The 16998-nt window shown below is 39.0% G+C and overlaps 1 protein-coding gene across 1 annotated transcript; it reads left to right on the forward strand.

The window, feature by feature from the left end:
• Nucleotides 1-3026, forward strand: LOC112451269. Its single transcript, XM_037978494.1, has one exon. The coding sequence runs from the start codon at nucleotides 53-55 to the stop codon at nucleotides 662-664; it is 612 nt and encodes a 203-aa protein (XP_037834422.1). The 5' UTR covers nucleotides 1-52; the 3' UTR covers nucleotides 665-3026.
• The last annotated feature ends 13972 nt before the right edge of the window (nucleotides 3027-16998 follow it).

Consider the following 16998-nt stretch of genomic DNA (forward strand, 5'->3'; position numbering starts at 1 on the left):
CCCCACCATCATCTTCTTGAGGCGAGAATGTCGCTGCTTGTTCCGACAGTACATGCCAGGCAAACCGGCCAAGTACGGACTCAAGTTGTGGGTGTGTTGCGACGCCCAGTCCAGCTACGTGTGGAAGATGCAGATGTACGAGGGCAAACGCGACAAAGGCGGTGCTCCCGAAAAGAACCTGGCCACCAGAGTGGTGATGGACGTGACGGACGGTCTGTGCCTGGGCACCAACGTGACGATCGACAACTTTTTCACCTTGTACGAACTGGCCGCCGCGCTGATGCACGGAGGCAACGGTGGCGACGACGACGACAACATCGACGACGAGGGCGAGGAGGAGGAGGATGAAGGCGAGGAGGAGGATGAGGAGGATGAGAGGACGACGGTGAGGATGAGGAGGAGGATGAAGAAGAGGAAGAGAAGGAAGAGAAGGCGGCTCACCCTGTTAAGCACGGTCAGGGCCAACAGACGCGACGTGCCGGGTGAGCTGCTCGAGACCAAAGGCAGAGAGGCGCACTCGTCGCGATGTGTTGTTTTCCGACTCCACGGTTTCTCTCCCCGTCGGGCCCCCCTCCGTCCCTCGGTACACAAAGTGGGGTCGAATCGACCCCCCCTCCTCCTTCTTCTTCTTCTTTCAGACGGACAAAATCGTGCTGTGATATAAGACGCGCGCGGGGGGGGGGTGTCTGATCGACCCCATCCATCCTTCCTTCCGACAACGGATGACAAAGGCGTTGGTGGTGGTGGGGGTCAACCGGACCCCGGTGCCGTCTTGTAGCGATACAAGACGCGCACACGAGGGGTCGGATCGACCCCTCCTTCCGAGGGAGGACAAAGGTGTTGGTGGTGGGGGTCAACCGGACCCCCGTGCCGTCTTGTGGCGATACAAGACGCACGCGTGAACACGGTGGGGGGTCGATCCGACCCCTCCTTCCGACGGAGGACAAAGGTTGCGGTGACGGCGGCGGCGGCAGCAGGGGTCGACCGGACCCCTGTGCCGTCTTGTAGCGACACACAAGGGTTAAAAATGGTATCAATTCTTCTTTAAATGTTTTGTAAAACTCTCCTGGCAATCCGTCTGTCCCTGGGGATTTATTATTTTTAAGGTTTTTAATAGGACTCGTAATTTCCTGCGTAGTTATAGGTCGTGTCATTTCCCGTGATTCCTCTTCTGACAAAGTAGGAAGATTGATTCCTTTAAGAAAAGAGGATGATTTTCTGTAATAGTCAGCAAATGCTTCAACTACTTCTCTGGGTTGTATTTTGACCTGCATATTTGAGAGATGTTTTATTTTAGTAACATATCTGTTTGATTGGGCTTTTCTTGTGGTGATTTGGCTTTTTCTGGGTTTTGTTTGTTTTATTTTTATTTTAGTTCTTCGGTTTTTGTTTCTATTCTGTTATTTGGTTGTATTTGCTTTTTGTTTTTCTCATGTTTGTGTTTTCAATTCTCTCCTCCCCAGTTACTCTCTTTCTGTTCTCCTGCCACGCCCATCTCCACCTGCCTGTGATTGTACTCTCAGACCTGAGTCCACTTTCCATGATCATCCTCTGTACTTTAAAACCCGGTCTTTTCTCTCCATTCCCCGCTGGTCCATTGATATTTGTTGCTGTTAGTTTGTTTGTTGTAGTTGCACGTTTCCATCCTGTTCCTGGTTCCGTTCTTGCTCCGTCCTATTATGTTCATCTGCTTCTTAGTTTTGATTTAGTTTATATTTCCATTTGTTTGCTGCCCCGTCAGCTTTTGTTTTGGTTTGTTCCTTAGTTAAATAAATTAGTTTCTTTTAAAATGAGTCTTCGCGCTGGTTTCGTCCCTGTCATCTCCACCCAACATGACATTTCTAAGTTCAAATGCCAACAGACGGCTTGCTCAGTTTTCCAATTTATAATATCTTTGATTTATAAAGCGCAGTCATCCCTCTGCTTTAACTGTTAGCACCATCTCTAGCTTTTCTTTTTCCCTTTTAAGCTCGTCTGATATATTATTATCCCCCAGTTTGTTTCTTTTCCAAATCCTTGATTTTATTTTCCAGTTCCCTTTGTTCTTTCATTCTAGCCTTTTTGAGTCTGGATGAAATTTCTATTATTTTCCCTCTTATCACTGCTTTCCCTCCTTCCCATAGTATTGTTGGTGAAACTTCCCCATTATCATTTATTTCAAAATAATCCTTAAGTGATTTTTTAATTTCATTTACAATGGTTTCCTGGGATAAGATTGACACATTCATTCCCCAATATCTGAAAGCTGTTTCAGCATCTGTGTTTAATGTTAACACCACAGGTGCGTGATTACTTGTAGTTATACTTTCTATGTTGCATTTTATTACTTTATGTATATGTTGCTGAGATATATATACAGGTAATCTATTCGGGAATAGCTTTTGTGTGGACGTGAGTAGAATGTATAATCCCTTTTCTCGAAGTTAGCATTTCTCCATGCATCAATGAGACCGAGTTCTTTAGTAGCATTATTTATCAGTCTAGATCTCTTTGTCTGTGATCCATTGTCTGAAGGGTATTTATCTAGAATATTATCGTGAACCGTGATTGATTATGAATTTGACTATTTGATTAAAGAAAGTATCTTTCTCCTCATTTGGGAAGTATACATTTATTACTGAAATTGTCATATCACCGATTCGTCCTACTATCATTACATATCTTCCTTCTTTATCCTTAACCTCTTTATCCACTTCAAACATTATCCCTTTCTTGATCATGATCGCTACTCCCCTCCTTTTCCCAAATGAGGCATATAATGGCTGACCTACCCACCCTCTTTTTAATTTTCTATGTTCAATCTCCGTTAGGTGTGTCTCTTGTAGTAGAGTTATCGATCATTGTAAATTCTTTAATTGATTCAAAATCTTCTTTCGTTTATTGGGGTGGTTTAATTCGTGGACATTGTAGGATATTATATTTAGTTTGTTCATGTATTAGTTATGTCTAAAGTCATGTTGGACCCTGCACCTTTTTGAAGAGCAGAATATGTTATCCACACCATAAACTCAAAGAAAAATAAAAGAAAGAAAAAGAAGAGAAAGAAACAAAGACATAATGTAGGCACGCTTATTAGAACAAGAACTTCTGAACAATGCCAGGAACATGAACGTGGATCTTCCAAGAGTCCCAACATCAGAGAGCTGTGGCTTGCTCTCTAATGAAAAAGCACTTTGTGCATTAACAACTTCCTAATCGTTGTCTAAAGTCTTAAAGACTCAACCTCCACAAAATATCCTCGAGACTGCTCTCTAAGAAACACATATTTTTCTTCTAATATAATGAACTATGAAATTATTAACGTTTTGTTCTTACTCCTTTACTTTTATTTTGTTCCTATTGACCTCTCTAAATTATATCCATATTTACACATACTCACATCTAGATGACTTTTAAGGGTATCTTTTTAAATGTCATCCTCACTGTAAGCGAGTCCTCAGGTCCATTTCCGTCATTCCGGTCTGTCTCTGTCTTCCCTTACCGTTATGGTTTGCGATGCGCACTTTCGATACACAAATCCAACCCTTCTGTGATTTGAATCTTGGTTTTAATAAATTGCGTTATGAAACTAATGACATCCTTTTTTTCCATCCCTTCTGGAATACCATGTATTTGTATGTTGTTGCGTCTCACCCTCTACTCCAGATCATTACATTTCTCTGCAAGCTTAGTAGTTTCCCGGAGTAAGAATGTCGCAGCCCGCTCCAACTACGCCATCCCATCTTCCCCACTCTTTCCTCCATATGATCTACTCTCTGCTCCAAGGACGTCATTCTTTCCATGAGTTCTTTCATGTTTTTTTCTAGCCTCACCAAAGCTCTTTTGTTGTCTCCTACCGCATCAGCGTGTTCTTTCCGTAGTCCCCGTAGTTTGCGAAGTATGGCCGCTTCCCGGTTCTCTTTATGCGGCTCTGAGTGCTCCATCTCCTGGCTCTGTACTTTCGCTGCTCTGGTACTCTTTTCTCCTGCTCCTTTCTTTTCCATATATTTCCCTATCCTAACCATTTTTTCCATGGAAGTTCTCTGCCAGTTTAGGAGTAGATATTCCCTGTATCTTATCACTTTGTCTTGTTTTAAGGCTAATTGTAGTCGTGTCCTTCAGAGCAGTCTTTCTCCCTACTGCTTACAACATGGTGCCACCGGAAGTCCCCGCTTCCCACTGCTAGCTTTCTATGTAAATGTTTAGAAGGAAAGTTGAGCACACCTAATGGCAGATTTTAGAAGTGTAGGTTGTAGTTGTAATTGAAGAATAAACACTAATAAAATTAAATAATTTATGAAATATGTCTATAACTATTATTATATTTATGTAAATGTAATTGTGTGCATTTGTAACCTTTTTTGTGACTTTACATTCAGAAAATATTTGAGTTAATCTGGTTTGCAAGTGTTTATCTCTATGTGGCTCTTTGATAGACTTGTGACCTGTCCAGGGTGTCCCCCACCTCTCGCACAGTCATAGCTGGAGATGGGCATCAGCTCCCTGCAACCCAAAAAGTAGTAGTGGGAAGTAGAAATGTTTTGCAAGTCAAATTTTTAAATACAAGTGCACATTTTTCCTACAGGTGCTCAAATCAAAATTACAAGTTCACAAGTTTCACAATATAATTATCTACATACAAACTCAATCAATTTTACAGATATTGTGTTAAAACTGGATGTGAAAGTTGCTGATCATCATCCACAACATATACTTTCAGTTTGACATGTGCGTCATTTTTCCCTAAAACTTTGTCTTTAACTGTTAGTGTCAACCCTGTCTGTGCATTGTAGAATATGTCATGAACCAATTTGAATCTTAATGAAATTCTTAAAAACTAATCATTGAATGCACATTTACAACTGGTTAACTTTTATAGTCATACTGATTTAAGATGGCCACCACAGCTAATTTACATTATTGGACAAATAAATTATTAGTTTCACAGATATTCTGTTAAACTTTGGCCTAGTTTTTGTTAAGAGTCTTGCCTAATGCATACTTCAATCATTACATTTTCTCTTAAACTTCGACATTAACTGTTACAGTCAACACCGTCTGCCTATTAGCAAAAGATGTGTTGAACCACTGTCCAATTTTTAGTGAACATCTCAGAAAGTAATCATTCCTAAAATCTACTTACATGAAATTATACCTGTTTTGATCAACCTTAAAAGCATTAATCTCCTGCAGTATTGTGATATCTTGTGTAATCACTTCTGTCAGCCCGCCCCAAGGCAGCTGTGGCTACAATGTAGCTTACCACCATCAGTGTATGAATGTGTGGATGAATGGGTGAATGATTGTAGTGTAAAGCGCTTTGGGGTCCTTGGACTAGATAAAGCGCTATATAAGTGCAAGCCATTTACCATCTCTTATGATCTGGTAGTGTTCAGAGCAGGGGTGGAAATTATTATTTTTTTTACCAGCCACTCAAATATTTTACCAGCCACTATTTTTTGTTGTGACAAAAAGTTATTTCATATGATGATGATGATGGAGGTGAGTGGAAGCAGTTGTGGTGCCCTACAAGCTAAACAACACCTCTTTCTGGACACTGCATGGAAATAACTAGATTTTTCTTATTTTATTTTAAATTATTAAAAGATGCATATCTGTACATAAAAAATTCAGACAAGTGAAATTTATTTCTGTGGAGTGTTTTTGAAGTATTTTTTTTGTGCTTTCGTAAGTTTTTGTATGCAAGTTGTAATGTTTTTCANATGCTATGCTAAGCATAACTCCTAAGCTTCCACTTCAGTATCCGATGATATTTAACAATAACACGAACCGCTATAGTTTTCGGTTTGTAAACATGACGGTAGCAGTTTTTGACGGGTAGCACCGACCGTTAGACATAGATGTTTAGCCATGCTACAGTAGGAAAATCTGACGAGGAAGCACATATCGTCAAAACACCGGTGTGATAGAACAACTGGTGGCGAGAATAACTGGTTGAAACCTATGCGCACCCCAGATGTTTGTAAAGCATAGGTGGCTGTGTTGATGCCTGATGAAAATGTTGCTAACGTAACAAAACTGTTCGCAAAAAGTTAACCAGACATCATATCTGGCGATTAAATTTCTGTTTTCGCGGGCTACACTGACGTGGCAAAGAATTGATATTCACAGAAAAGCATTCAGAGCAAAGAATCTTGCACAAAGAACAAAGTTGTTCACACGACCAGATTGACTTGTGACACATCTCCCTCATATATAAGCATACAAGAATCAAACTGCTGGCATGCAGCTATAGCAGTAATGTTAACTGAAAGTGGACATTCTCTGAATATATACTTCTGAATTAAAAAAAAAAAATCTGTTTCACAATTGAGTGTCATTCTTCTTGCTTACCATAAGCTGTAAAGCAAAACAGACGTCTTTTAGCAACAAGTCCTCCCATTTTGCAATTTCCTGAGTGTAAATATAAATCCATGTATTGTTCAAGACGTACTGCTCTCTTTAGCATCTTGTTAAGAACACCTGTGGACTACAGAGTGCACTGAGTTTCTTTTTTTTCTGTGCAAGTTACGTCTTTAACCCCTAGTTGGCCGTGGCAGATGGGTGTTGCCTCTGAGCCAGGTTCAAGCTGGAGGTTTCTTCCTGTTAAAAAGGATTTTTTTTCCAACTGTCATTACTGTAAGTCAATGACTCTATGCATTTTGTTTTGTTGTGAATTGGCGCTATATATATAAAAAAAAAAAATTAATTTGAGTTGGCTGTCGATCTGCACCTACATTGTTAACAGAATAACTGTATCAGAAAAGTTGCTGGTTGGGCTCTATCCAAATCCCATAACACAAGTGCAAATATGACAACCATGTAAATAATTTATACACCTGCATGACTGCTCCAGGGACAACACAGCCAGCTGCCCATCGTGCACAACGATTAGGACGTGGAAATACGGTTTGATGGCACGTCTTTCAATCACAACTGAACTGTGTACATAGCTAGATTCTTTACCATACCTGCAGTTCGTGAATTATGCTCACATTTCTGCAGAAAAAAACTGTGGAACTGTATTTTAGCAGATCCCACCTAGAATAAGTAGTGACAATCGGGGTCCGCACGCAGATGTTTGTAAACATTAGGTGGCTATGTCTTTGCCTGTTTAAAACCCAGCTAACGTCACAAATGGTTTGGTAATTTTCTTAATCATGCAAAAAAAACTTTGCTTATGTAAGGGGAGCCCCGCAATTGCGCCTTCACACTACTGAAGACATCTCGCCACAGACTTATTATAGAAATTAGAAGGCTGTGTGATTTAGGGTTACTTACGTTACAATCAGTTTCACTGTAAGGATGCGTGGTGTAAAGTACGTGCTCTGCTTGTGTTTAAAGCATACAAATAACGTATAACCGTCACTTATTTCCTGGTTCGGTAAAGGGGTCCTAAGAAGCCACGCCCACAAAAACATCTTCCTTTCCCAGCTGCCACCACCAGTTATTCTCGCCACCAGTTGTTCTATCACACCTGCCGTAGGCGCGAACGCACACTGACCGACTTCATGACGTCATTGATTTAGTTAAAAAAATGTTGTTTAACTTTCGGTTCTTCCCTTGATTACTCTTGAAAAATATTTTTGTTGTCTGCCACCCACTGAACTCCCGAAATGTTCCGCCACATTGCTAATGCTACTCCTCGAATTGTTTCTTCTTCTTGATTTTTATTGGTGGTTGGTAAACAACTAAAGGAACCACCAACTGGTAAAGAGTGTCTGCTAAACTTTTCTCCTTCTTGCATATAGCAGCAACTCGAGCACATTGCTGCCCCCTATATGTCAGGAGGACAAATAACACCTTTTCTGTTCAAATTGCCAACCCGCCACAGTGGCGTGTGTGTTAATCAAATTCACCGGTGGCGGGTGCTAATTTCCACCCCTGGTTCAGAGTATGTGTTGTGAATGACTGTCAGCTACTACCATACCAAATTTTCACTTTATATCTGTTAAAATGGCTAAGTTATAGCCATTTTTGTCTAGGCTAAGGTTAAATAGTTGTGGCAGCCTTGAATTCAATTGTCTTCAAAAGTTAATTAATGTTAGATGTACATCCAATAATTACTTTTTGAGTTTCATTAACATCTGTTCAGCGGTTATGAGACATTTTGCTAACAGACAAACAGGGTTGACTCTAACAGGTTATGCCAAGGTTTTAAGCAAAGTTGTTGTGCAATATATTGTGTTCAAAGTATGTGTTGCGATGATGATCACCTACTGCCACACCAAATTTCAGTTCAATATCTATCTAATTGGCTTAGTTGTAGCCATTTGTGTTTTTGTGATTAGTTAGCTGTAGTGACCATATTGAATTGAGTTGGCTTCAAAGGTTAATGAAATTTTCAGAAAATAATGTACATCTACAGCTTATTAAGATTCATTCAGTGGATCATTAGATATTTTCTTAACAAACAGACAGAGTTAACAGTTAATGTCAAAGTTTTAAACACTGATCTTGCATTTTTTGTTAGCACTCAAAATTTAAGTTGGAAACCTGTCTCAACTACTACCACACCAAATCTTACTGGAATATCTGTAAAATTGACTGAAATATAGATGTTTTTTGTGTTTGCCAACTTTGCTTTATTGTGGCGACTATCCTAAGTCGGGTTGAGTCCAAACTTTAATCAGTTGTAGGTGTCAAACTATTACTTTCTGAAAGTTTCATTAAATCTTTTGTGTGGCTATTGAGATATTTTGCTAACAGTACAAGCAAACAAACACACAAACAAACATTATTGTCATGCATTCACCTTTGGGCAATAACAAAACAAGTAATATTAAAACCAAGAGCAGCACTTTTCATTTTGTGTATATGTAGCCGAGGGGAAATTAAGAACATTTCAATTTAACACCACTAGAGTGCACTATTTCTCCACTAGTGATCCCGTAAGTCAGAAGGAAGTAAAAGGTAACAGAAAGTAACACTTCTCTGAGCGCCATGATCTCATCAGCTCTCGGTTGGAGTGAGGTTTAAACTTAAACGGTAAATATCTAACCATCATTATCTCTATTAAAAAAATAGTAAACTAAAATAACGAGTTTAATCACAAAAAGACAGGAAACGGGTTACTGATTGAGGTTGATGTTTGGATGTGTTCGATTACTGTAGATCTGTTGCGAAGAATGGTTGCCGGTGTGCCTGCCGGGTGGGACATTCTGGATCTAATGTGAGTTCATGCTGTAAATATGTTTTTTTTTGTGTGTTTTTTTTGCAAACATTTGTATGTCTCGAGTGTGGTTAAAATATGTTTATTTTCTTACCGTAGCATTTCACCACATCAGTGGACAGTTCGTTTTACCAGTTGTTTCTGAAGCTGTGTTTGTGAGTATTCTCCAAGATGTTGAAAGGTATCATTTTGTCCACAGAACTGAATGTCTCATGTAGGTTCAAACATGTGATATTTTTTGTTTGTTTATTTTATTTGTGTAAATGCAGGTATAGGTCACTGCAGTTGTTTATGCTCATGTTGTAATTTTTTTTATTTTACTGTTGCTCAGTATTTCTTTTGGTTTAAAACCTTATCCTGTGCACTCCAAATCTTATTTAACGCTGTTTCATACTTGTGGAGTAGTCTGGGAATAAAGACCTGAAGACATAGTTCATGTGTGGTTTCTTCCTAATATCACCAGCTCACATATAAATGAAAAATTATGCATTCCTGATTGGGAAGTTTAGTGATTGTGGATCCTGATGGATGCTCATACAGTACTAACAGTATAAGCAGGTACCTGGCTATATTGGCTGCAACAGAATCAGGAAATGAAATGTCTGGAGAGATGGGGGAGTGAAGAAAAACTAAACAATATTTTTGCTTTTTTCTCACAATACACACTGTTACAATTTAGCATAAGGGTTAGCAGTTAGCATAAATCTTACATGAAAAAATTTCTTGTTATTTTGACTTAAAAACACTGGCTTACTCTCATATAAAGAAGAAAAAAATATGCATGACAGAATCCTGTTCAGTTCATTGCTCCTTTTCACATTTTGCAGGACACCCCCTTTATTTTCTTCTTTGAAGCTATATTAGTGCATACCTTTGTGTCTGAGTGAAGCTGCTGGTTTGGCCAGTGCTCATGAAACAGGACAAGCATCGTACTCCTTATCCTCCCTGATCCCACTGTGTGGGGGTGAAGGAGCTGGAATGCTGACATGAAACTGAGATGGCAGATTCTGATTGGCTAACTCAAAGCTAAACTAACACACAGCTGATTCATTAGTCAGACTCAGTGCTTTGCTTTCATTGAAAATTTGATGGACCAGATTTCACAGCCATGAACAACTGTTACTGCCCACTGTAAAGGCAAAGGCAGACAATAATGTTTTTGGCCATGTCTGTGTGTCTAGTAGTTAGAAAAATATCTCATAAAACACTATACAGATTTTAATGACACTCTGAAGTAGTAATCATTTGATGTACATCTCCAACTGATTAACTTTTGGAGTCAATCTATTTTAAGATGAGTGCCACAGTCAATTGAACTTAAAAAACACAAAAACAGCTATAACTCACAGTATCACAGTATATCACACCTACAATTTGGTGTGGTAGTATCTGAGACTGATTCCTAACACATATTCTGACCACTAACAAATTGTTCAACAATTTTATTTAAGATTTTGCATATAACTATTATAGTCAACTCTACCTGTCTTTTAGGTAAATATCTCATGAACCACTGGATGGATTTAAAGAAAAATATCAGGAAATAATCATTGGGTTTGGAGCCAACCCCATTAAAAATGGCCGCTACAGCCAACTGACCTTAGAAAAGACAAAAATGACTGTAATTCATTAGATTTTACAGATACCCTGCTAAAATTTTACATTTATTTATAGAATAAAATTCCTGAAAGAGAAAAATAAAAATAAATTAAAAAAGGCCTTAAAAAAACAAAAACACTGATGGAAGCAGGTAGTTGTTCAGTTGCTTCCTCACTGCCAACACCCATATTCGTTTCAGTAGTTGGGTTTCTGACTTGCTGCCAAGGGCGTAAATCCCATCTCATTATTGGGGGGGACAATAAACAAGAAAATTTCTTAAGAACCAAATTTTGGGGGGGGGGGGTCAGCAAAGTTACAGTGAAATGTAATTTAAACAGTATTTAATTGTGATTGTTACGAACCCTGCCAGAGACTTGGTAGACAGTAATTTTCTTATGAATTAAGGCACTTATTAAAAATATTTCAACAAAATAACATTTTGGAAGCTGTGTACAAAGAGATACAACTAATTAACCTGGAAGTAGGTGGGTTTCATAACTTAAACTTAATACTCAAAGAACAAAGGCTTTTCTAGAAAAATATTCATATTACCATCCATCTATCCATTTTCTTTACCTGCTTCTCCATTCTAGGTCGCAGGAAATATTCATATTTTATTTTGTTATTTTAAAAGGCTATACGTTTAAGTTGTTAGATAAAGGCAACTTCTTTCTTTTCTCTATCTACCGTCAGCTGCTCTGCCTTTCCTCTCCTTCGGCTCCCATACACGTTGCAAGTTTTTTTATTGTTAAAACCACAAACATACTTAATGAAATGTTTTGACAACTTAGAATGCAAATATAATCAGTAATATTCATAAACACATGAAAAAACTGAGAAAACAACAAGACTTTCTCCATTAAAATTCTGACAATTTCTTAGGTGTTTTTTAGACAAAACAATCAGAAGTTCTAATAAATTGCCATAAAATCCTTTGTGCCATTCATAAAAACAGTTTCTGTCCAAAACAAGGCAGAGGGCCCATCACATTCTTAGTTTTGGTCATTTTCTATGTCCTATTCATGCAGGATCATTCAGGTAAATGTTATAAAATATATCCTTATGCATGCTCAAAATATGCTTCCAAAATATGGATCTGAATCTGTCTCGTTATTATTTTGGCTGGAAGGGAGACAGACAAAATGTGTTCCATTTCCAGTAATCCTTCTCTAAAAAAATAATGGATAACCTAGTTCACTAACAAAGTCCTCACTGTCTGTCCCAGTCTCTGTTTATTATTATTATTATTATTATTATTATTATTATTATTATTATTATTATTATTATTATTATCTCCATCTCTGCCTCTGAGCTTCTGACTGTAGCTCCACCATCTCTGGGCCTGAGCCTCCAACAGAAGCTGGAGCTCCACATTCAAAAATCGCCTCAATTTTTGACTCAAACACAAAAAATCTGACTAAATTTAACACTAAACAGGCCACACTACACCCTAACTATAAAATCTAAACACGATAAATATCACAAAACTCATAACTCACTCGTGCTTGTGGTTTTTTTTTGGCGCTGCCAAACTTCCTTTAATTTTTGCGCCTCTTTCTTCTTCCTTCTGTAGATTTTTGAACACTTGACAGAAAACGTTGAGCCTCAGTCAGATAGAGGAGGGGTGTGTGTTTTTACATTCAGCTGGGTTGGGGGTGAGATCAGTCGAGAGATGGGGGAGTTTTCTCCCAGAAACTCCCCGGTTTTGGCGCTTCTCACTCTAACGCGCTGCAAAATATGACGATGATTTTCAAAAAAAAAAAAAGTGTTGTGAAATATTTATCATAACTCTGGTTTTCCTTGGCCTATCAAGATAATTAAAACACTGGTGTAAAGCTTGAATTTAGGACTTTCGTGATAAATTAAAACGGAGTCTCTGAGAAGGAGGATCTTTTCCGCTAGAGTTTTTTAACCCTGTAAGGGTGATGCCCGTTTCAGAATGGGCATCGACCTTACAGGGGTAAAATAGCCGCGTTATACCAAGGAAATAAAAAATAGCTTCATAGCTAGTTTATCATGATTTAACCAAAGTAATGAGAATAAAAAACTACAGTACAGTGCCCTAAGACGACTTTTGTTGTGACTTGGTGCTAAATAAATAAACTTAAACCTAAACTGTCAGTAAAAAGTTCTGTCCATTCACTGATGTTTTTTTTCCTAATGAGATCCCAAATCCGTTGGATAGTCGAACCTCGGGATTCAGGAAGAGCAGTGTGGTTTTTGTCCTGGTCGTGGAACAATGGACCAGCTCTATACCCTCAGCAGGGTACTTGAGGGTGCATGGGAGTTCGCCCAACCAGTCTACATGTGTTTTTCGGTATCGTTAGTTTAGCATTCTAATGTTTTAGCTTATTTACCCTCCCTGTACACTTAGTTTAGTTCTGTACATTTAGTTAAATTTTTTCATTATCTTAGTAATTATTACTTCGGCTGTATAGCCAGCCTGGGGTACTTTTAGATAGTTTGGTACCGTTAGTTTTAGCATTGTCATGTTTTAGCTTATTTAGCCTTCCTGTACACTTAGCTTAGATACTGTACAATTAGTTATTATATTATATATAATTGGCTGTTAGCGGGCCTTCTTTTGGTACCTCGTAGTTTATTATTATTCTTGTCATTATCATATTCATATTGGCTGTTAGCGGGCCTTTTTTTGGTACCTCTTAGCATTATACCACATTGATGTTTTTACTTCTATCAATTCAATTAACTTAGCATTTTTATGTTGGCTGTTTTAGTGGGCCTTGGTACTGTTAGCTAGATTCTTCGTGCCTTAGTTTAGAAATATCATGTTTTAGTAGTTTAGTTATCTTGTACCTTAGTTAGCATTATCATGTTCAGTAACTTTGTATTGTTGTTTAGTTTAGTTTTCTCTCTTGTATTTTGTCTGTAACTTTGTCTGTAATTTTGTTCTTGTATTGTAAAGCACTTTGAGTCGCCTTGTGCTGAAAATTGCTATATAAATAAGTTCACCTTACCTTACCTTGTGGACTTGGAGAAGGCGTTCGACCCTCGGGAATCCTGTGGGGGGTACTCCAGGAGTATGGGGTACCGGGCCCTTTGATACAGGCTGTTAGTCCCTATATAACCAGTGTCAGAGCTTGTCCGCATTGCCGGCAGTAAGTCAGACTCGTTTCCGGTGAGAGTTGGACTCTGCGAAGGTTGCCCTTTGTCACAGATTCTGTTCATAACGTTTATGGACAGAATTTCTAGGCGCAGCCAAGGTGTTGAGGGGATCCGTTTTGGTGGCCTTAGGATTGCCTCTCTGCTTTTTGCAGATGATGTGGTCCTATTGGCTTCATAAGGCCGTGATCTACAGCTTTCACTGGAGCGGTTCGCAGCCGAGTGTGAAGCAGCTGGGATAAGGATCAGTGCCGCCAAATCCAAGGCCATGGTCTTTAGCCGGAAAAGGGTAGAGGGCCTTCTCCGGGTCGGGGAAGATGTCCTGCCCCAAGTGGAGGAGTTTAAGTATTTTGGGGTCTTGTTCACGAATGAGGGAAAAATGGAGCGGGAGATCAACAGGCGGATTGGTGCAGCGTCTGCAGTGAAGTGGGCACTGTACCGGTCTGTCGTGGTGAAGAGAGAGCTGAGTCAAAAGACGAAGCTCTTGATTTACCAGTCAATCTACGTTCCTACCCTCATCTATGGTCACGAGCTTTGGGTAATGACTGAAAGAACGAGATCGCGAATATAAGCGGCTGAAATGAGTTTTTTCCGCAGGGTGTCTGGGCTCTACCTTAGAGATAGGGCAAGAAGCTTGGTTATCTGAAAGGGACACAGCGTAGAGCCACTGCTTCTCCACGTCGAGAGGAGCCAGTTGAGGTGGCTCGGGCATTTGGTTAGGATGCCTCCTGGACTTCTCCCTGGTGAGGTGTTCCAGGCATGTCCCAATCAGTAGGTGTTTTAATGTTAAAGTGATAGTTCAGTCCTTTGAAGAGGCTGTGTGATCAGTTAAAATTATGGTTCTGATAATATTTTTACAATGCACATACTTATTTTACTTTAGTCATAAAAGCTTCTTAGGGTACAAAAGAGCAAGGTTATTTTATAGAGAAACTCCTTTGCAGCTTGTCATCACTTCTAACAGGATCATACACTGGCTGACTGGTAATGAACTGCAGGCTTATGGTGTTTTTTTCTCCTCCTAATCTGCCAGCTATCTGCTCCTGCTCAGCCTACTAGCTACCTGCTCAGTCTGCCAGCTACTTGCTCAGTCTGCCAGGTACCTTCTCGGCCTGCCAGCGATCTGCTCAGCCTACCAGCTACCTGCTCAGTCTGCTAGTTTTCATGTCAATCTGCCACCTTCCATCTCTGCCAGCCAGCTACTAGCTCTGTCTGTTCAATCACCAATGTTGCTGAGGCCCAAGGAGAGAGTGATTTTCTGCCCAGGTCCCTCTTGCAAATGAGATCTTGATCTACCTGAAGTGCCACCTGGAGCAGCAGCAGACAGCGTTACCACCTCAGCCCAGGAGCTTCTACCACCAGACCAGGAAGGCCACACACAGCCAGGCACAAAACTCACAAAAATGCCCCCCAAAGCACCAAAAGCCAATTTGAAATCAGATGCACTCAGTTATGTAACTGAGTTACTGCAACAGCAAAAGGATATGTTTATGACTCTACTTCAACAATAATAAGACAATTTTAAAAGATTTGTTAAAATCCTTGTGGATTCCACAAATTTCCAGCTTGACACCCTAACCAAGGAGGTACAAGAAATCAAAACTAGTCTCCAATTTACACAAAAAGAAGTGGATGACCTGAAAGCAGATAACAAAAAACATTTTGAACATTGCAATAACATGCAATCAGACATATTAAAAATCTTGATGCCTGAACTGAGAGCTGGAAGAGAAAAAGGAGACATTGCTTACTTGCGACATGACAAACTGGTTATCAAAAAACTTACTAGTACACCAAAACAACCATGAAGTTGCTGCTCATGATGGAGTATGTCGACTATCAAATTATTAATGATACTCAATACAACCATACCATATGCTAATGTTGACCATTCACTAAAAGCTTTAGAGGAACTTGATCACCTGGATCTAAACACTGCACAATATACTACTGATGAGTCGTATGACTTTGGAAATGACATTGACCCAGAAAATAATTTTCACCTAAATACCAACAATGACTGTTAATATTATGCAGTTGATCAGTTTAACAATACTTTAGCAACTGACAACATAATATCAAATATTAATTTTAACAGCAGAAGTTTGTATACGAATTTTCATAAGAATGAGGATTACTTAAATCAGTTTACAAACCTCTTCAATATCATTTTAATATCAGAAACATGGATAAACAGTAATAAGGACATGGATATTGAACTAATAATAACTATAATAATAAAAAAATATGCTCTCAGGCTTTTGGCAGCGGCATACGTTTATCCAAATTAACTGCTAATGTTGAGTCAAGCTTCATAAAAATAAATGCACACATGCCCCGTCCCCATTAGGGATTTATTCAGTAAATGTACTGCTGATTTGCGCATGCGCAGAAACAACGTACTGCCGCCGAGGAGTGATTAGTTTAATGAACGAACTGCTAATTAGCACATGCACAGAAACAATGTACTGCCGCCAAGGAATGATTCGTATAATGAATGAGCTGCGAATTCACGCATGCGCAGGAACAACGTACTGCCGCCAAGGAGTGATTTGTTTGCTTAGTACTGTGCTGGAAGTGGCGCTTTCTATTCATGTACTGCACAAATAAACTTAGATTTGGTACTTTCCCTCTAGCTTTTGAAACTGGACGATTTCCCTCAGTCCCAGAGGAGGAGCGAAAATGTTCTCTGTGTGATTTAAATGAAATTGAAAATGAAATGCATTTCTTATTTAATTGTTCTTTGTATACGACTCTCAGAAATGAATTGTTTGGTAAAGTTCTTGATGTTTACCTGGATTTTTTTTTATATGAGTGATGAAGATAAACTACAGTATTTATTTAAATATTATGTTTCATGCAGTGGTGGGATGTAACGAAGTACAAGTACTTCGTTACTGTACTTAAGTACGTCTTTCATGTATCTGTACTTTACTTAAGTATTTTTAAACGTGGGTACTTTCGACTTTTATTTTGCTACATTTTACAGTAAGTATCTGTACTTTCTACTACACTACATTTTTATAATGTGTTGAAGTAAAAAGTAAATTCACATCACGTTGCGGGTTTTTTATTTGTTCGATAGTATGAAAGTAATCGCAGGTAACGTTAGACCCGCCTTCAAG

This window comes from Kryptolebias marmoratus, linkage group LG1 (assembly GCF_001649575.2).
Source record: "Kryptolebias marmoratus isolate JLee-2015 linkage group LG1, ASM164957v2, whole genome shotgun sequence".
NCBI classification, from domain to species: domain Eukaryota; kingdom Metazoa; phylum Chordata; class Actinopteri; order Cyprinodontiformes; family Rivulidae; genus Kryptolebias; species Kryptolebias marmoratus.

What these genes read in the sequence shown, in the direction of transcription:
- LOC112451269 (XM_037978494.1), top strand. Translation starts at nt 53, where the DNA reads ATGCCAGGCAAACCGGCCAAGTACGGACTCAAGTTGTGGGTGTGTTGC.